General features: G+C 34.1%; 1 protein-coding gene across 2 annotated transcripts in view; it reads right to left on the bottom strand.

Annotated features, from left to right (window-relative positions):
• The window catches only part of LOC150100488 (golgin-45), a 118,733-nt gene extending 105,335 nt beyond the window's left edge, over nt 1-13,398 (bottom strand). Inside the window, exons 1-2 of one of the 2 annotated variants that reach the window (XM_090402781.1) lie at nt 13,131-13,398; nt 5,646-5,734 (exon numbers count right to left, since the gene is read on the bottom strand). In XM_090402781.1, coding sequence (XP_090258907.1) covers nt 5,646-5,709 — 64 coding nt within the window. In that variant the 5' untranslated portion in view covers nt 5,710-5,734; nt 13,131-13,398. Of the gene's footprint in view, nt 1-5,645; nt 5,735-12,784; nt 13,094-13,130 lie in introns of those variants that run through there. The other variant, XM_090402780.1, reaches the window with a different exon arrangement.
• Between the last annotated feature and the right edge of the window lie 8,212 nt (nt 13,399-21,610).

Raw genomic sequence — 21,610 nt, 5'->3', positions numbered from 1 at the left:
ACTTCAACAGCCTATGTTGAACTGTTTGGATGATGTAATGCAAAAGTTGGCAGCAGTGACAGAACGGAAACCCAAGGTAATGTGAAAAGTACACCCAGTTTATTAACAAAAAACATATTAAAAAACATCCACCCAGTTTATTAAGTTTTAGGTGCTACTGCAAAGTTTATGCCTTTATTAAGTAGCGAAAGTTCATGTTATTTAGTGTATGGCTAGATGAGTTAATCACATGACTGTTACGTGCATGTGATTGGTCACTCCTCATCTCCCTTGTTTGCGGTTGGCTGCTGCTGCTGCTGCTAGAGTCAGATGAGAGATATCCTCATTGGTTAAATCTGTATGACTGGCATTCAAATTTTGCCATTGTTTTAATATATGACATTTAGCTGGAAGTTTTCCTTTATTAAATTTCCAGAATAGGTTTAGCCGATTTATCAGTGATCCTTTCAAGCACATCCAAATATCAGGATTAATATAACGAGAGTTCAGATATCAAATTTATAACTTGATTTTGGGCCATTGCTAGGTTTTTGCAAGCTGTTTCAAAGTACCTTGGCTGAAGTAAATTTCTTTTTCAGCTTGTTGCAGTTAGAAATAAGACTGTTGTCTCTACATTGCTTTAAAAAAGCCAGTTGATTGATGATCAAAAGTGAAATACTTATCTTTAACCAATTATTTATATTAAACTGAAATTTTAATATAACACAGTAGTTGTTTTCATAATTTTTTAATAACAATTGCTGATCACCATGTAACTATGAAACAAAAGAAAAGTATTATCATGAAAACAGTACATCACATCTGTCTCAAACAAAACTATTTACATTACAGAAGATATAAAAGATCATGTAATGTTCTATCCAAAAAATGCATTCTGAATTTACAAATTCAAAAAAGATAAATACAGGTAACCCTTGTATAACGTGGTACTTATACAATGCAGTCTACAAATTATAGTATCCCTCGTTCAACACAGTCTACAATTTCTAGTAACCCTTTATTTATTTTTATTTTTCATATTTTTCACCGCAGGACTTAAAAATCAAATTTTATCTTCATTAAATTTGTGTCTGCCCGTATCGCACAAGTAATTATAAGTATCAAATTTAGTTTTATTGTATCACTGAATAATGTACTGCACAGAAGCTTTTGCAGTCTGTCATTCTCAACAAATAGAGCAATTAGAGACAGATGGAATAAAAACAGCGCTAACTAATAAATCACATGTCCCCTCTCACGAAACTATGCTGTATAGACTTAAGCAAAACCATATGTTGCACCGAAACATAATATCTAGCTAAAAACTATTGTCCAATTTTCAATTATGAAATAAGTGTTTGTTTCATTGCATTTGAAATTCTCGATGTCGTTAAGACAGATCGCAAAGGCTAACTTAAAAGACTACAAAGAATTGAAACATGCCATATAATGAATGTGTAGTTTGCCTGCCAAGAAGCCATAAAATTCAACCAAGGGTTGAAACGTTTGTGTGAGTTGAGCCAGTCAGTAATGAGAAGTTACATCGGAACGATAAATGACACCCTGTTGTGAACGTGTTTAGTGAATGTTGTTATGACAGTTTTAGATGTTATGGAATTCGATTGAAAAGAATTAGCATTTCAACTCAACACTTGTCAATTGCTTTTGTCTTTGGGTCGCGCGATCTTTTGTTAATACCGCACCAATCATATGCATGTCTTTATAGCTGCTGTCTTGTGTAAAACAAATTTCAGCTTGTACGTATTGTAACAAGTAAAAAAAAAACTTGAATAATTATAAGCATATGAAAGGATAACACCTGTAAATCGTTGACGTGCCACCTCTGGCACGAGTGCCATAGGTTCGCCATCTAGGGTTTACTGTATAAAGTGTTTATTGTTGAAAATTGTCTTCGTTTTCTGCCAGGAAAGCACATTCAAAATCTTAAGTGTGTTAATCTCAAGCTGAGCAATTTATTTTCTGGTGAGTTACATGCATATGTAATGCTTTTTTTTATGTAAAAGTTTATTTTTATTGTAATTGGCCACTAAAACTGCAATGAAAGGGAAAAAAAATCAACATCGAAGAGGAAATTAATTTCTCTCAAAGAAAAAATTAATATCTTGGATTGGTTGAAATTTGGAGAAAAACCAGGAGTTGTTGCAAGGACTCTGAATTTAAATGAATCAACAATTCGAACAATCAAACAAAATGAACATAAAATCCGAGAAAGTGTTATTGTTGGGTCAACGGTAGTGCAAAGCGCGTTGCTCGTGTTCGCAACATTCTGATGGAAAAATGGAGAAATCTCTAATGATTTGGATAGAAGATTGCACTTAAAAGAAAATTCCTTTGGATGGACACCTTATTAAGCCAAAAGCTCTCAAAGTTTATAAACATTTAAAAGAACTCAATCAAGATTCTTCAGAAGAAATATCTCAGCATGGATTTTGTGCCAGTAAGGATAGGTTTGAAAACTTTAAAAAGCGGTTTTCTTTGTATAATCTTAAAATCCAGGGAGAATCAGCATCAGCAGTCATTGAAACTGACCAGAAATACCCAGCAGAACTTTTTAAAAATCATTAGGGAAGGTCGTTACAGTGCAGACGAATCTAGATTATATTGGAAAAAAAATGCCAAAACGCACCGATATTTCGAAAAATGAAAGATCAGCTCCTGGATTCAAAGTTTCAAAAGATAGAATTACTCTACTGTTTTGTAGTAATGCATCAGGTGATTACATGACAAAATTAATGTTTATTAACCGATCCACAAATCCTCGTGCAATGAAAGGGCTCAAGAAGTCCACCCTACCTGTTTATTGGCAGGCCAACAAAAAGGCATGGGTTACAGCTAGCATGTTTGAAAATTGGTTTTTCAAGTGTTTTGTACCCAATGCAGAAAGTTACACAAAGAAAAAGAATATGGACTTCAAAATTCTACTAATTTTAGATAACGCACTAGGCCACCCAACAAATTTAAGCCATCCGAATATCAAAATAACTTTTTTGCCACCTAATACTATTTCACTTATTCAACCACTCGACCAAGGAATAATATCATTTAAGCCATATTATATTCGGTGAACATTTCAATTAATTTTGGAAAAAATGGAATCTAATCCAAACATGACACTGCCTCAAGCGTGGAAAGAGTTTTCAATATTGAATTGTGTAAAAATTATTTCTCTGTCCATTAAGGAATTACAACTCTCAACGCTGAATGCTTACTGGAAAAATATATGGCCTGAAGCCATTCTGATACAAAATTTTGTACCTCCAGTGGATGCTGAGCTATGTCGTATAATAAACGTCGCACACGCATTTTTGGTGGAGAGGGCTTTTGTGATATGGGTGAAAATGAAATTAGTGAATTAACTGATGGAGAAACAATTTAAATGAGGAACTGGTACAATTAATAATGGCGTCGAACCAAATGGCGGGGAAAGTTCTGCCTAAGATACCGATTGTGATGAATCCGTTAAAGAATTCAGTTTAAAGAAATTAGCAGAAGGATTGGACTTGGCAAGAAAGTTAGGAAGTTATTTTACGGATAATGATCCTTCATGGAGTGCTTGGGAAAATTCACGAGACAATTGGATATTTGTTTAGCACCATACTATAAACTTAATAAAAAATTACAGCATATTGGAAAGCAAAGTCTTATTACTGACTTATTGATGACTAAACCAGTCTAAGTATGCAACGAGAATTATACAAATGATGTCCAAGAGATTTCAAGTGGTGACGACCTCTGGCCACTTAAAGAACATCTACGAAATGTTATTTCTGAAGACAGTGATGACAATCAAACGCTTTATTTTATTGTGTCTAAAACATTTATGCATTATGTGCAATGAAATTTATGTACAATTTGTAATTTTTATAATTTTATACTACGTATTTGTCTCATAGTTTATGTTTTCTTAACTTATATGAATTACCTGAATTAAATAAAAATATCATTTTTGTTGGGTATGTCATTGTAGTTTATATAATTAAAGAAAAAACGATTTCGGAACCTAACCCTACTTTTTGCATGTGATCTAAGTCTCGTATAACGCGATTTATATAATGCGCCGTTTCTATGGAACCTAACATCCGCGTTATACGAAGGTTACCTGTATATGTAATAACTGGAATGACCACTGATAGTGATTACTATACAGAATTAACACTTTCACTGCCAACTACGAGTATACTCGTAGTTGGTATATGAGCCTCACAAGCCAACTACGAATACACTCGTATGTCGATTACCGACCTCCTATGCCAAGCATGAGTTAACCTGTAATATAAGCACGTTAATTTGGACCCTTAGCTTGTGAATAAAGTGGAGAGCACGTCTGGGGGATTGGTAGAAAGAAAATAATTTCATCAAAAGTATAGTATATTATAAGAGGTATTGTTGTGTAAATTGTGTATTTATTAATGCAAATAAAACAATTTTTTGAATTTTTTCAACATACACATACATTTATAAGATATATCGTCATCTGAGTCATCGCTAGAGTCGTCTGTATGAATATAATCATCTTCGGAATCAGAACCAAATAATTCATTCCATTCATTATCGCTCATATTAGCGTAAGCTTCTAATTCTTCATCAGTAAGCTTTCTTTTACTGGCCATGGCGTAACTGAAGGTTTTTATTTAGATAATTTTAAATAATTGTAAGACTAGACACAATAAACCTTACTGTACTGAATGCTGAACGTCACCGACTCTGAAATCAAGTTACACAGTCATCAGCGCATGTAAGACATAGGTGGGGGTGATACAAGGTAACTCTTAGTTCGCGTATGAAACAAAATTCTGTCTGATAAGCCAGCTATGAGATAACTCATACTGACCTTGTAGAAGTGAAAGTGCTTGGCATGTGGTAACACTATGCCCGAGGAACGTGGCAGCAAATGTGTTAAAATACCATTTTGCCCAATCTAAAATTTTTTTTCCTTCTTTTTTTAATGTGTAAAATGATATAGTCAAATAAAAATTACATAGGCTAACTGATATTCTATTACTGGGAGTACTATTCTTATTTTTGATAGTTTAGGATGAATATATACAGTGACACTTGGTTAAACATTGCCATGAACAATGCTGTCTTTAATATGCTAAGATTAATAAATGATAGCCGCTTACAGGTAAATGACATACGTATTTTTATTGTATCCATATACCTTTAATGATTTAATTTTTTATAAGTGTAGACTTAAAAACTTAAGCTTTGCTAACCAGTTATCAATTTTTGTTTCTAATAAATAATCAAGCATAACCATATTTATATTAGGTTAAATAATGTTCCTATGATCAAATCCAAAATTTCATTAAGAAAACATGCTCCTTTAATGCATACATACATAAAATGTTAAATTTATGTAATTTCAGTATACATCTCCAATTCTGAGGAACACATCCCTAGCATAGATTGGATAATGACTGAAACACAAAATATGAGACTAAAAGTATTTTTTCAATTCACATGCTGGAACTACATATTTGATACCTACTGCACTCAAAAAAGTTGTAATATATATAAAAAAAAATGCATAAGATCTATAAACCCACACAAAAAACTATATAGAGATATCATACCTAAATGGCTCTAATCTAATTTTGTTTTAGACTTATAAGTGTTAATAATCTGAATATTCTAATATTAACCTGAATTTTTGGCAATTCTTGAATATTCGTGAACTGGTTCTCTTAAATAATGCCGGTGTTCCATACTATAACTGATCTTACACCTCTTCCTAAAAAAATAAATAAATAAATAAATAAATATATATATATATACACAGAAACAAATTAATGTCTTTCAATAATCATATCTATGAATAGAAAAGATAAAAATTAAAATCAAAACTTTAAAGAGACAAATAATCCAACATGCAGTAATTGATTATAGCAACTTTCAATTATCTTCTCATCTTTCTCTTATAGATTAGACTGAACTGTCGTCACACCAAATAACTTGGCTTCACATGCTGGCATGGTTAGCTGAGCGGTACATATCAACTCTCCAACAAACATAATGTGGGTTCAAATCTTGCCATGGGCAGGGATGTTTGTGACCATCTTCAGGTGGAGATGAATTTCATAAACCTGTGCGAGACCACTTTCCTGCTTATTGGAGGTCCAAAGTGACTTGAAAAGGTTCCATGTTTGGTCTATTTAGCTAGTTTTCTGACTATGTAAACAATAAATAAAAATACTTTAAAAAAATCTTTAGCCCACCCGTTCATGTCACTGATGTAATAAAGGTTATTATTATTCTTATTATCTGAGACCTCCAGAAAATCAAGGACTCATCGAGGGAGAGTGTATAAATGACAAATCAGCTGTGACAGCATCCCTTAAATTCATTCACACTAAATACACTCACTACCCTTTAAAACATACTATTTCACGGAAAGAAAAACCTAGCTCTTACCCCTTTCTTGACTGCAAACAAACTTAACTTCCATGGATGTCCACATGTTCTCTTCCCACCTTCCATATAACGAAAAATTTCGTCAGATGAAATTTTTCATTATATGGAATCTCTATCATATCAACTATTTCCCCTTTTAACCAGTTTGTAATACACATGCAATCTGTCCGCATAATCAAAATCCCATATTCCAGATATAATCTTTATAACTCTTCTTTGCACCCGTTTCAAAAGTTCTTTATCCCCTTGGAACCCCAGAAACCAAATCTGCACATAATAATCCAGGTACAGTCTTATAAAGGCCTTATAAAGAGGCAAAATGACTTCCTTATCCTTACATGTCAAGGTTCGCTTCAACATCACAATTATCCTCTGAGTGGTATTTGCAACTTTTGCTATGTGACCATTGAACTTCTCCACCATTACACGAAGATCCCTAACCTCATCAGTTTCTTGTAGCATAATCCCACTAAAATAACATACTGCTGGAAATCTCATCATGTCAAAGTGCATAATGTTACACTTACTAATACTAAAATCCATTTTTGTTAGCCTAAATTTCCAGCCTATTCAAATCATTCTGTAAGTGCTGAATATCAGTAGCATCCCTGATTGCTCTGCCTATCTTTGCATCATCAGCAAACAATTGTACATCTCCTGTTAGACTCTTCCTAATGTCATTAATGTATAGGTTGAACAAGAATGGCCCAAGGACTGAACCCTGAGGTACACCACTGGTCACCTTAAATCTGGCAGATTCACACCCCATGTATAACCACCTTTTGATATCTGTCTGTCAACCACCCACTGATCCAAGTCAAGAGTTTATATTCCAATCCCATATTCTCAGTTTATGCAAAAGTCGTTTGTGCGGTATCCTATCAAATGCCTTAGCAAAATCCAATCCAAGACACTGATAGGTCAGTAGTTAGACACATCAGTTTTTGCATCACCCTTATATAATGGAACTATTATATGTTCCCTCCATTCCTGAGTTGAGACTCAAGTTATATAAACATGTGAAAGGCAGTTACTGACCAAAGATAGTATTTGTCCTGAGTTTATCATAATTTCCAGCTTTGTAGTTCAGCATGTAACCTGTTCTAGTAGGAACATGAATACAATTAGATACTTCCCAGGATAGCATGGCAGGATCACTGTCACTAACTAGTGGTAAAATAGACATATTCTTAACAGAACCCCTTCTGATGCTATGCACAAATCTAACGCTCTTTGACTTACAGGTCCTTCTTTCACATGTTGTCTTGCAATAATTCAATAAATTCCTTTTCATTCTTATCGTGAGATTTCTCTTCTATCCAATCAATTTTTGGATAATTAAAGTCACCCACAATGATCACTCATTTAGTACCCATAAGGCTAAATTTTTTCGTCCCCTGCAACTGAGCACCAGGTCTGTAGCAATACCTCATCGTATATATCATTCTGTTAGCCTCTACTTCACACTAGATAGCCTCAAACTCACCACCACATGGGACATGGTTACCATCATCGTTTTCTTGCATTTCTACCCGAAATGGACTTAAGTTGTCTGATATCATTAATATTACTTCCCCTCCTTTCCTGTCTTTTCTGTCATTCCTAAAAATAGTATACTATTACACACGATCTCAATTACCATATCTGATTCTGATAGCCAGGTTTCACTAATGCCAACAATGTTAGGCCACATCATATTCATTAAAGCAACAAGCTCAACCCCTTATTATAATTATGTTGAACTATCATAGTATCCTATACATCCTTTGATTATCCCCTCCCATTCATGTGCCGCTCCTATTCAGGAGGTTCACTACCATGATGTGACTCATGGTTGAATATGGGAATAACAACATGTAGTGAGGACCCCATCTCTTCAACATATTGTCGTAACTATTCATGACTGTAAATCCATATGTGTTCAGAGGGATGGTGTTTGCCTGTTCTGAGAGACGAAAAACCTGAGTTTCCGGGTTTATCGTCCCTTCATAAAAAATCCTCTACCTCAATACGAGACTGGCTAACTCACCTTTAGTCAAAAGAGACCAGATAAAGGTTCCTCAGGTCATGGACAGGAATCGAACCCAGGTCTTTCGAACCAAAGGACTTTGTCTATATTGACTGAGCTACAGAGGCTACCCTTGAGTATATATGTTAGTAAATATGGCAATAATGATTATAATGATAAAGAGTAATATAAGGTATTAATCAAAAAGTAAATAGTGAGTGAATTTCTGTATCTTGTAAGACAAAAAGTGAATTTCTCTGTACTATAAGAAAACCATATTGTGTTCATTCATCCTGTTCCTTGTAGGAGACATAATGAAAATCAATTAATCAGTTAGTTCAGGTATTCATAATCACCTTTTAGAACCCCCTCTCACACTGTAGATGCAAATCTGAAGATCATCATCATTCCATAATAAATTAATTCCTCATTTTATGGTGCCCAATATACTATAAAATCAGGAATTATGTTGTTTTTGAACATATGTTTGAGCACAGATGTAGTTATTAATATCACAGATACAGCACACTACCTGTACTTTTCAGCACATGTGTACTAAAGTGAATATGATATATTAAAAAGTCCACCAGTTTACACCAAAACTGAAATGATTCAACTTATTTTCATGTAATAAAGTCTAAGTGTCTAATTTAATCAAAATCCAAAGACTTCATAAAAAAAAAATGTCACTGGATGTTGTGCACTGTTGATAAATGGATCTAAATATTTTGTTGATAAATAATCATATACGGCTCATTCCCTGGTGATATAAATGCAGGTAAGCAAAGATCTCATCCCAAAGAAAAATGCATTGCATTGTGTTAAACACATAACTTCAAAGAAGATAGAATAAAACTATGGCTGCAACAGAGCTTTGCTACTACAATGTTTATTCATCCTCAGTGAACAATTATTACTTCAACTCAAAGCATGGTAAACAAACTCTCCAATAAATTCACTGCTTCAATCCTTTTGGCTATAGAGATGGGTTCTAGCTGACAAGAAATTGACACATACCATTGTTGTGTATACTATGTTAAGTATGCTGAGCAAACAATTTCATTTATGAGTGATCCATTATAAAGGAGCATGTCAACAGAAAGCAACTGGAGTACTTTGAAAATTTTAATTGGCAGATTTGGTTATCTATCCAGTTTTCATTGTGATGTGGAAATGTTGGAAGGGATCCAAAAATGAGTGACCAAGGCTATATCAGAACTCTGGTGTCAACACCTTATTACTAAAATTCTCTGGATTAGGGATAATTGACGAAAGTTTTTTCAATTGGCTATGCTACCTATTATATATTTGGTTTAATCCTTTATCCAAGTGTAAGCAAACAAAGTTTGTGCCTGAAGTATTTTCAGGACTGGGTAACTGTTCTTCCCCAAAAAACTTCCATCAACTATCTCTAATCCAGAGAATTTTACTTAAGGTTTTGACACCTTTTGGCAACTGGTATATGGTGATATGACCTGCATTACTTCCACCTTAGTATCACCACATCTGGGTCTGGCTCCCATTGATGAGACCTCAATAAAGGTCGAAACCAGTTTGGGTAATGACCCTTCCCTTAATGCATAGCAGTATACATGTTAGCAAGGAGATGTGCTTTGCATTATGGGGTACTAAAGCAAGTGATCAAAACTTATCCCACCTTTACCATGAGTTGCCCTAGTCCTGAAAATACTTCAGGTGCAACTTTGCTCATCTACACTTGGATAAAGGATTAAACCAAATATATAATAATTGGTAGCATAGCCAAGTGAAAAAAACTTCCAATAACCAAATTGAGTACAATAGTTCAAAAGTAGTCTGAACAATACTTTATACAGTGACACAACCACCTTCTTATCTCTACTTGTCAGTGTACTTCTTATCATATCAGCAATGTTATGTGCAATCTTTGCAACACTTGCAACCTGGCCTGTAAGCTTCAGTACACAGTCAAAGAATTCACACAAGATTTTCAATATTCCACTTGTTGCAGCACAGTTTCATCAATATGTTATTACACAGCCTTATATCTCTACACCTCGAAGTCCACACCTTACATTTATTAATATTTAAACTACAACCCCATTCATTTGTCCCACCAAGAAGCATATTCAAATATTCCTGATGGAATTAAATCAACAATGCTCCTTATAATTCTTCCCAATTGTTAATCACCAGCAAACAACTGAAGATCTCCACTTAATCCAGATGAAATAGCATTAACAACTAAGTTAAACAGCAGGAGCCCAAGAACAGATCCTTGGGATACACCACCAGTTGCCATCCTTTTTAAGACACCATCACACACAACTTGTTGGTATCATTCACACAGTAACAATCTCCAATCCATTTAACAATTCTATTATCCATCCTCCCACTCTCTGCAGCTTGTACACAAACCTATCAGGAACACAGTTTCAGTAAGGAATACACATTCTAAAAGCACATTCTGAGTGCTAACCAGAGTAATACTGTATCTTTATCTTAACATATTTTGATTAAGTAGAAGAAAATATTTTATAAAATATGTTTCAAGTTGCATCAGATATTGCAATCTAACAAAAGTAATAATTAAATTGTGAAGAAATATTGTTTTAATATAAGTATTGTTTTAATCCTTCACTGTAGCATTAACAAATAAAAGTGTGTGTAGTATCTTCATGACCAGGCCATCTCTGCAGGGGCTGGTAGCTTCACACAAATTATGCAAATATCCGATAATGCACAGTACACAACTTCCAGACATGTATCTAGTTACCACTGAGGAAACATCATTCAAGGTCAAAACCAGCCTGGGTAGTGATCCTTCCCATAATATATATGGCAATGAATACAACTCAAAAAAAAAGGGATGTGCTGTACATTTTGGGATACTAATTTGTAATATGATGCAAAATTAGCAACTTTTGTATACAGAGTCCAGTCATGAAAAAACTTCTTCACCTTCAAAGTTTTGTTTGTTTACACTTGGGTAAAGGATTAAAACAAGAATGTATTTTTTTTTTTTTTTTGTTAAGTATAATTTATTTTTTCCTCAAATATGGATATTACCCTAAAACATGATTACCAACTGTTGATTTTAAATGCTTCCAGCATCATCATAACACTAATAACGGGTATAGACCATATTGGTCTGTTCTGGTCTCATTATCCATCCAATATCCTATTTTGCAGTCTACCCTGCCTTCTCTTTCCAATTGGCTTATATTTTAGTATTTATTTAGGATATCAGGTGTTGGATAAATGTTTCCAGCTAAAAATATTAATTGCTCAATCATTAAAAAAAAGCATGTTGAAAGATAATGAAAATTTTAAATGGTACATTATTTAATGAAATACAGCTTATGAATTTTGTGATCTCCAGCAAGATCAACTGCCTCCTCTACAACAATAGGTCAACCCATTGTGAATAGAGGACCCGATTTGAAGTGAAAACTGAATCTGCCATAAATTTTTAACTTCATACCAAAAATTAAATATCTTACCATCCTGGTTGGCCAAGTGGTTAATGTACCAGATCCCATAGGCATGAATGTTTGCAATTGTTTCATCACCCAATGTGAGACCAACATCTTGCTTTGTGGAAGAAGGTGGTATTGGTCTCACACCCCCTCTGCTTGAAAAATCTCCATGTTTGATTTATAAAAATAAATAAATTTAAACAAAAATCATTTAAAAAATCGTTTTCCTAGCCCAAATCTATTAATATATTCCTACCTTACTATTGGTTTACAACCTTTTAAGGCAAGATAAACAATAATAAATTAATGCTTCTATTTTCAGAAATCTGATATCAGCAGTAAGTCTACTCAAAAATGTATGTCAACAACCTAGTAAATGGCAGTCAAAACTGAAGTAACAAGCAATTCAGGGCTCGTCATATGTACTGACTGAATTATACACAGTTAATGACTACAGGATTTTGAATATGCATATGTACCACATCTTCAATAGTTTAATTTTATAATGTGCTTAAACCAATTATGTTAGTTAGCAGGCCACTTTATGTCAATGGGTTGGCTACATACAGTGCATATTATTTGTTTACCTAATCATAGAGTACTACAATTTGAGTAATTTGTTTCGTCTTTGCGAAAACTATGAACTGTTTTTACTTAATGATCAGTTAACACCTTCAAATAATTTGATGCTGAATAAAACTATGATATAATTTGTGGGCTGTGTGATGTAGAGTGCCTTCCAGCAAGTCCTTGAAGGTGTTACGTAAAACAATAAAATAATTTTGCTGAACTACCATTTTCAATATTATTAGCAAGCGAAACAAGGGAACTGTTATTCTGCAGCTTTGGGTTCACATTCAAAATGCACGTTATAATAAATAGTCAAAATTAGCTATAATCATACCTTGTTAACTGAATCTTAGAAAAATGGAGACTCTGCAAAGCATATCCATTTGTATTATGGAAATAAAAACATAACCACTGAACAAACAAGTTTGACACTACGTTATAAGACAAAGTGAACTTTGCATCGGAATTTTGTATAGGAATCGATGTCGCTTTGTTCAAACTGTAATCATATGACATTTATGCGTAAAGCAAATTTGTCGACAAACGGAAAATGAAGGCATTACGAAGCTCGCTATAACATTCCCCCATTCAGTTAACAATGAATGCAGGAACTTTTGCGTTATGAAATAAAAATATTTTATTACTCTCTGTAACCAAGGTTAATTCAAAAGCAAAAATACCTATAATAGATAAATCAAGCAGCGCAGAAACACCAGCAACTACTAATTATTGAATCATTTTAAGCAGCTGCCAACAATTCAACGCAAGGAGCCATGTTTTCCTAATTCTAGTAAAAGGCCCAATATCCTCGGAAAGCTAAAATCCGCCAACCTATTTATTTTTTCCATTTAAAGCATTTAAAAAAAAAAAAAAAAAACACTTAACTGATGCAATATCAGAAGGCGTGTCATGAGAATTCGACGAATAAATTGGGTAGGATTCAAATGTGCATAATCTTATTAAGCAAGAGATTCGTAAGAAACAGATGCTGTGGAAGGAATACCGTGTGCATAAGGATGACGTCCGTTGTGAACGTTATAGGCAGCAGGCTAGAACAGTCACAACTGTTGTACGGAAAGCTAAGTCTGAGTATGTAAAGAAACTGGTTCTGCAAGGTAAACACAACCCACAAGAATTCTATCGATATGCTGCAAGTAAAAGAAAGAATGAATAGGAAAGAATAACTCTTCTGAATGTAGATGGTGTGAGGGTGAAAGATACAGAAAAGGTTGTTCAACTAATGAGTGCTCATTTTCTGAGGAGTAGCTAGATGGGGGCGATCCGACCTGGGCGTACACTTTGAACCCTTTTTGAACTTTTGCAGTTAATTCTAAAATACAGTCTCGAGAACTCATTTCCAAATATTGAATATTACTGCGAATTTTCCTTACAATTGCTGTAAGTGCTGCTAGTTGTGAGAGGAGTTTTTCTAAATAAAATTGATTAAGAATTACCTACATTACTATGAAATAGACTTGCCCAAAGTCATTGACGATTTTGCTAAAATAAAAGCAAAAAAATAACATTTTAGAATGTTGAAATTAAAGTTTTACTTCAAAAATAAACATAGTAATTTAATTTATTTCCCTATACGTCGTTTTGACTTTTTTTGTAGTATTTTTTGTGTGTATTCAGAGGGGCGGCAAACTCAGGGATCGCACCGGACGGCGCAAGCTATAGCTACACCATTACTCATTTTGTATGCAACATCAAGTTCGCTGCTATCTCTTCCCTCAGTGAAGAAACTCAGGTGTATGAAGAGGATGTACGAGGTGTATGAAGCTGTTGCACAAATTGAATAACAATTCAGCCATTGGAACTAATGGGATATCAGCACGGGTGCTAAAAGAGTTCAGTTGAAATGGCGATTCTTTTGACTAGGCTATATAATCGGAGTCTCAGAACAGTGCACACTTCCAAAGCACAACGGTGGTGAAAGACGGATGTATCCAAATATCGACCAATCAGTATCTCTGGAGTGGTAGTGAAGATTTTGGAAATATTGGTTAGGGCTCACTTTCAGAAATGGATTGAACGAATCTCTACTTTGCAATAAACAGCATGACTTTAAAGGGAAGATCTTGTTTTAGCAACTTGCTCATATTCTATAATAATGATACCATTCAATAAGACAAGATGAATGACACTTTTGGACTTTGCAAAGGATTTTGACAGCATAAAACATGAAAGACTGTTGCATAAATTGGAGAATATGGGTTTGGATTATAAAATATTAGTGTGAATGAATGGATGGCTGACTGACAGATATTAAAAAGTGATATATGGGGAAGGTGAGTCTGCAAGATTTAAAATAAACATTGGTGTACCACAAGGATCAGTACTTGGTCCACTGTTATTCAATGTGTACATTAATGATATCGAGAAGAATTTGACATGCAGCCTACAGCTACATGTATTTGCTGATTATGCACAGATAGGTAGGATGATCAGGAATGCTGCTGATATTAAGTACTTGCAGAATGATTTGAATAAGCTGGAATTGTGGGCATGGGAAAATGGATGTCAGTTCACTGTCAGTAAATCCAAAGTCATTCATTTTGGCGTGATTAGATATTCAATGCCGTATTATACTGGTGGGATTATGCTAGAAGAAACTGATCACGCGAGGGATCTTAAAGTGTTCGCAAATAGCAAGTTGAAGTTCAGAGGCCATGTAGCAAAGATAGCAAATACAACACAAAAGATAACTTTCACATGTAAAGATCAAGATGTCATTTTTCCTCTTTACAAGGCCTTGATAAGACCTCACTTGGACTATTGTGCACAGGTCTGGTTTCCATTGTGATTAGAATACAATAGAGAGAGTGCAAAGAAGAGTGTTAAATTTTATCCAGCTTGTGGAACACTGATTATGAAGACAGATTGAGAATTTGTAGAGTGTAAACTCTAGAAACAGGAGAAAGATGGGTGATATAATTGAAACTTACAAACTTCTGAGAGGGTTATACAGGATTTCAGTTTATGAAATTTTTCATTTTATGGAGGGTAGGGAAAGGACAAGAGCACATTCCTGGAAGCTGAGAATGAATTCCGCTAAGAAGGGGTGATGGCGAGATTTTTCTCTCGTATGGTGGTGCGTCGTTGGAATGCATTGCCATTGGATGTAAGTATGATAGCTAGTGCTTTTAGTATGTGACCTCCCTTGATGAGTCCCTTACTCCTTGAAGGTCTTCTCTTAATCATCATCATCATTATCATTTTTTATTCATACTGTTTATGAATGTGTAAATGGAAGGAAGGAGAATATACACTCCCTACCAATAATTGTCCAGGCACTTTATCAATTTACAATTGATGCCAGCAGGCGAACCTTAATATCGTATATGTCCACCTTTGGCTTGACCACCTCTTTTTGGCTTTCCACCAATGTGCGGCAGACATCAGGTAATTTGTCTCCATTCTTCAATCAAAGCAGCACTCAGTTCAGCGACAGATTGAGCAGGTGTTGCTCTGGACAATCGCTGCTCCAATTCTCCTCCCCCCTCATATGTTCGATGAGGATGAGGTCAGGACTCTGCGAAGGATAAGGCAATCGTTTGACACCATTCCATAAGAGCTGCAGCTTGTGGCATGGGCATTGTCTTGATAGTAAGACGGGTCCGTTCCATAAAAACTCCACAATGTAGGCACCACCTACATTGTGGTGTAGGTGGTGGTGATTATCCAGAATATCAAGGTACTGAGCTGTCTTCATGGAATCCGACTCCAAACCAGCAGAATGCACCCCACACTATTACTTGGATACTGGATCAAATAAAATCGTGTTGCTGTATATCTACAAAAATGATTATTCAACGAGCAAAATTATTGGCAACAGAAAAATATCGATTTTACAGGGTTGCCATCAAGGTGCTTTTGATTTATGAAGAGATTTAGGCATGCGTGCAAAAACAAAAATATCACGGAAAATAAACGGATAATACATGTATTAAAATTTAAAATTAAAAAAATATATATACATTTAAATGAAAAATTTGATGCATAATTCGTGCTTCTAATACTCAAAGAATATTTTATTTCCAAAAATTTATGACATGAAAAATGTGATGCGTCCAATACAACGTGCGTATTATAACGCAAAAATTACGGTAATGAGCGATAATCTTTGTATAGCTACCGGTGGAGATAGAACTGCTTCATTAGTCTCCAAAAGATAGAGAATAAATGGCTTTAGCTGATTTTTTTAGATACATTCAGAAGCATTCAAAGGAAAGGCAGGATGGATTAATAAAAAACGACAAGCAAAAAAAGAAAAAAAAAAACGATCTTGAATAACGGATATATTAAATGTCGCCAAATGGAATAATAGGGACTTAAGTAGGAAAGAAACAGAACTCAACAAACAGTTAAAAGTTAAAAAAATACCGAAATTAATAAAAAAAATAAAAGGAACTGTGGACATGGCAGATTATGCAATATAGTAGGATAGAACAGAAGAAAAAAGCAAGCTCTTGTGTAGTTATAATGATAGATCAAATGGCAGAACAGAATTAAGAGCTACACTTTTTTTATAAAGAAAAAATAGCAACTGTGAGACTGAAATTGGAAAGAGACTATCTAACAGTAATAGGAATATATGCTTCAGAAGAAAAAAAGTGAAATATTTTATTTTACAATATTTTCCACTTTAATAAAAATGACTATTTAATAATTGCAACAGACTTTAATGCTAGGGTAAGGAACCAAAGGATACCAGAGGCTGTAGGTAGATAAGGAGAACATTTAAATCAAAATGGAAACAAATCGAGAGATTTCTCGTCATGTTGTGAATTTAAAATCACAAACACATTTTTCAGAAAAAAAAGTTATCCATAAATATACATGGAGCCAGATGACTACGATCATTAATATACTACACAATCGTTAACATAAAGCTATCTTCACAAATAAGAGACACAACTGAAGGTGAGTTAGCCGATAGCAGGGTTTTTCCTTCCGGAAACTCGGATTTTTCATCTCATGTATAGGCAAATCGACCTTCAGAACATATGCAATTTACAGAAAAAATACTGTTGGTAATTGGCGTTGATAGTAGTTGGGTTTAGTGGGGGAGATGGTTAAATGTGTATAACGGAGTAGAGTAGTGCCCTCCTACGATGAGTCCGTGGACTCCTTGGAGGTGTCACATAAATAAAAATAAACCAGCTACCACCTTTTATTCCTCATAGGGAGTAGGCGAGACCTTCATACCCTATCTAGCTTTTGGAGACTGAGTGGGCAGTTCAATCTCCACCGGTAGCCAATCAGAGATAAGCTGGCCCATGTCTATCAATAATTAGAGCAGTCATCAATGAAGAGGCTGGCAAACAAGTGCTGCCATCTCTTGGTACCTAACCCTAACAAGATATGTTACTGTGTCACATACTGATAATAATAAAAACTATGATTGTCAGCAATAAAAAGACAAAGACAATGAAAATAGGCAGAATTCTTGAAAATGTCAACTGTACTGTGAATAGAAAACCTGTGGAACAAGTAAAACATTTCAGCTACTTAGGCACAATTTTTAGTGAAGATGGTAAATTAAATATGGAAATAGACAACAGAATTAACAAAGCTGGTATGGTAGGAAGTCAACTGAATAAATTCATATGGAATAAGAGAGAAATTAGTCTAAACACTAAATTAGCTGTATACAAGACAGTGTTCAAACAAGTTTTAACTTATGGATCTGAGAGTTGGGTCAGAAGTAAAACACTTGACCAAAGACTAGAGACAGCAGATATGAGAGTCCTGAGAAAGATTAGAGGCGTGAACAGATGACATCAATGGCAATATCATATTAAAAACGAGGATATTAGGAAAGAACTTGACATTGTCAGCATCCAGGAATGCGTTAGCAGAGCTAATTTCAGGTGGTATAGTCACTTGAACAGAATGGGCGAGGAAAGATTAGCAAAACAAGTGTTCTCTGCCAGGTTGGCAGGAAAACGATCCAGTGGATTGATACAATACAAAGTGCCTTAGACGATAGAAATATAAGATCTGATAATGTTGGAGTCTGACAAGTAACAGACTGATTTCGAGGAAAATTGTAGATAGGAAGTTAGTAATGATGTAAATTTTTTATGTAGTACTATCATATCCTGTACACCCCTTAAGGGTACATGGCAGGAATTTGATGATGATGATGATAATAACGACGCAAATCTAAAGAAAAGAAAAATATAGAAAGAAACGACCAAACTTATCTACTCCAGGAAAATAGTATTAGAAATCAATATCAAAATCGATTGACGCAATACTCATCTCAAATTCCTATTTCTTCTGTGATAAAAGAAAGATGTAAGCACATTAATAAAACAGCAGAAGAGGTTCTTTGGACAAAAACAAAGACCAAAAGAAAAAAAAATTAGAAGGATGTAATAGCAACAGCGATAGAAAAAAAAGATTACAAGCTAAACTTGCAGAAACCCGAATAACTAGAAACAAAAAAATAAAATAAAAATTGGAAAACCACATTGTAAGAAAAACTCACCCAGATTCTTGCGACGATTTATTGGTAACATTGATAATGATCTACATGGTCACCAAAGCATGGCTTATAAACTAATAAAACATTTGAATAAATCAGAAAACGATGTAGCAGAAATTTTAGGAATCTCAAAAGAAGAATGGATATTACTTTACAGACAACTATGGTACGATCCATCCCTTAGTAACGAAGAAGTAGAAAATAGAAATGCAACACAGAAGCAGACGTATAATTGGAGATTATGGAAGAAACTTTATCAATAACAAAACAAAAAATAGAAAAGCAACAAAAAAAGACGGTATTTCCTCAGAGTTAATTAAGTATAGTGATATCTCTTTTAAAATAAGGTACCTCAATCTGTTATTTATTTATTTATTTTTTGGATTGCCTCAATATTCTCCAAGAATGGAAAAAGGCTAAAATAATATCATTTGCTAAGAGGAGAAACAGAAGTTTATGTGAAGATTACAGAGATATTCATTTCAAAAATGCATCGACAGCATATAAAATCATCATTATCATCTAATGCCTTTTATTCCCGTAATAAAATGACCAATATCTGTGGAAACATTTCAAATTTCTTCGTAAGACCCAAAATCACATTGTCCACAGCAGTGCTTCCCAAACTCATGGATGCCGAGGCCGTTCTGGAAAAATTAAAATATTTCATGGCCCCCATCAAAAAAAAAAAAAAATCGTAATATATATATATATATATATATATATATATATATATATATATATATATATATATATATATATATATATATATATATATATATATATATATATATATATATATATATATATTATAATATTTATTGTATTTATATTCAATACAATTTATATTCAAGATTTTGGTTTGTAATCTTTTTTGTGTTTCTTATCGATACCTTTGAAATGAAACTTATATGAATAAGCATATATTTACTAATATTCATTAATCGCGGAAATACGCAGGAAGTAAAATTTGTGAACCAACACCAATGTATGATTTTTTCCATTAAAATATGAAAAAGAACAAAAAAGAAATAATAAATAATAAAAATTACAGATAAAAAAATATTAGTCGTAAAACATTTTAAATTTGTTTTCATTATTTCATGTCTCCCTCAACAAAACTTATGGCCCCCAGTTTGGGAGACGCTGGTCTACAGCAATGAAGAAAAATTTGAACCTCTGGCGGACAGTCTTGAGCTGCAGTGTAGCCATAAATGCACGTTAGCCGGTCTGTCATTCATTTCAGAAATGCATCGACAGGAATGTCATGCATTGAATTTTCCTAATCAGCAAGTTAATATCTGTCAAACTTCTCCAGCTGAAGTCCGCGAAAGTGTTTCCCATCTAAGGGGATGTGTTTGTTGGTGGGGAGAGATTGCTTATCTCAAAATATGCATTTTTGTGTGCAGGTAGTCGTGGAAAATGCCTGTGGTAGCTGTGTGCTTGTTTTACTATGTTTTACTGTGTGCTTGTTTTACTGTGTATTTATTGGTATTTTGGTTTCTTTCTTTCTGTGCCAGATTGTGAGAAAGAGTAAGAATGCTATTGAAGTTGATTCTGTATTTTATCGCAACAGAAAACACAGAATATTCAACACTACATCAGGAAAATCTTTAAACACGCCTTTCCTAAAAAAAAAGAAACACTCACAACATCAACAACGAAACAAATCCCATCAAGAAAGATAAAAGTTAAATATAGTAGACAATAACTTGGATAAGGCATCTTAGAAGTGTCAGAAAGTAGCACTACATATTTTCCTGAAACCATGTTAAAGTAAACGTTTGTCCTCAAAGCAGTTTGCAGATTACAAAAATAATAAAATGAAATCATAAACAATATAAAAAATGCAACCATTTTTACAAACATTTCCTGACATTTGCATACTTAACATAATATGAATGATACTTACCTTCATCTCAACTTCATGAATCTCAGCTAGTTGATATATCACATTAACAAATATAGATAAGGAAGTTGTTTTTCCTCTTTATAGGGCCTCGATACGCCCACGTCTGTGCTCAAGTCTCATCCTCTGGGTTTCTTGGGAATAAGGAAGCGGTGGAGAGGATTCGTAGGCGAGTGATCAAGATGGTGTGTGGCCTGTGGAATGTTCCCTATCAGAATAGATTGAAGGTGTATGAACTGCAAAAGTTGGTTGATAGGAGATAAAAATGGGATATGATAGAAACATTTAAGTTGCTTAAAGGATTTTATAGAATAGATGCAGGGGAAATGTTTCAGCACTTCATTAGAGGGATCAGAACAAGGAGTCATCCCTGGAAGTTGAATAAAGGTGTGGTCAGTAGAGATGTGAGGACTAGTTTTTTTTTTTTTTGCATAAAGAATAGTGAAAGAGTGGAATAGGTTGCCAGAGTGAGTTTTGAGTGCTTTTTCTGTTAATGGATTCAAGGAGAGGTATGATAGATGGTGTAACTAGGTTGGTTCTCCCACAATGAGTCTTTGGACTCCATGGAGGTGCCCGTATAATAATAATAATTATAATAACAATAATATATATGTAAAATGATTATTCGAAACAGAGATTTCTGCTTATTTATGCATGCAAAAAAATATTTAAGATTGAAAAATTCCAAATTATAGTATAAATGCTACAATGAAATTAATACAGGAATGAAAAGAGAAGTGGGGACAACACTTATT

The sequence above is a fragment of the Typopeltis vanoorti genome, chromosome 13, assembly GCF_054136105.1.
Source record: "Typopeltis vanoorti isolate ZY-2024b chromosome 13, IOZ_Tvanoo_1.0, whole genome shotgun sequence".
NCBI lineage: Eukaryota > Metazoa > Arthropoda > Arachnida > Uropygi > Thelyphonidae > Typopeltis > Typopeltis vanoorti.
This window is presented reverse-complemented; position numbering and strand designations above follow the sequence as displayed.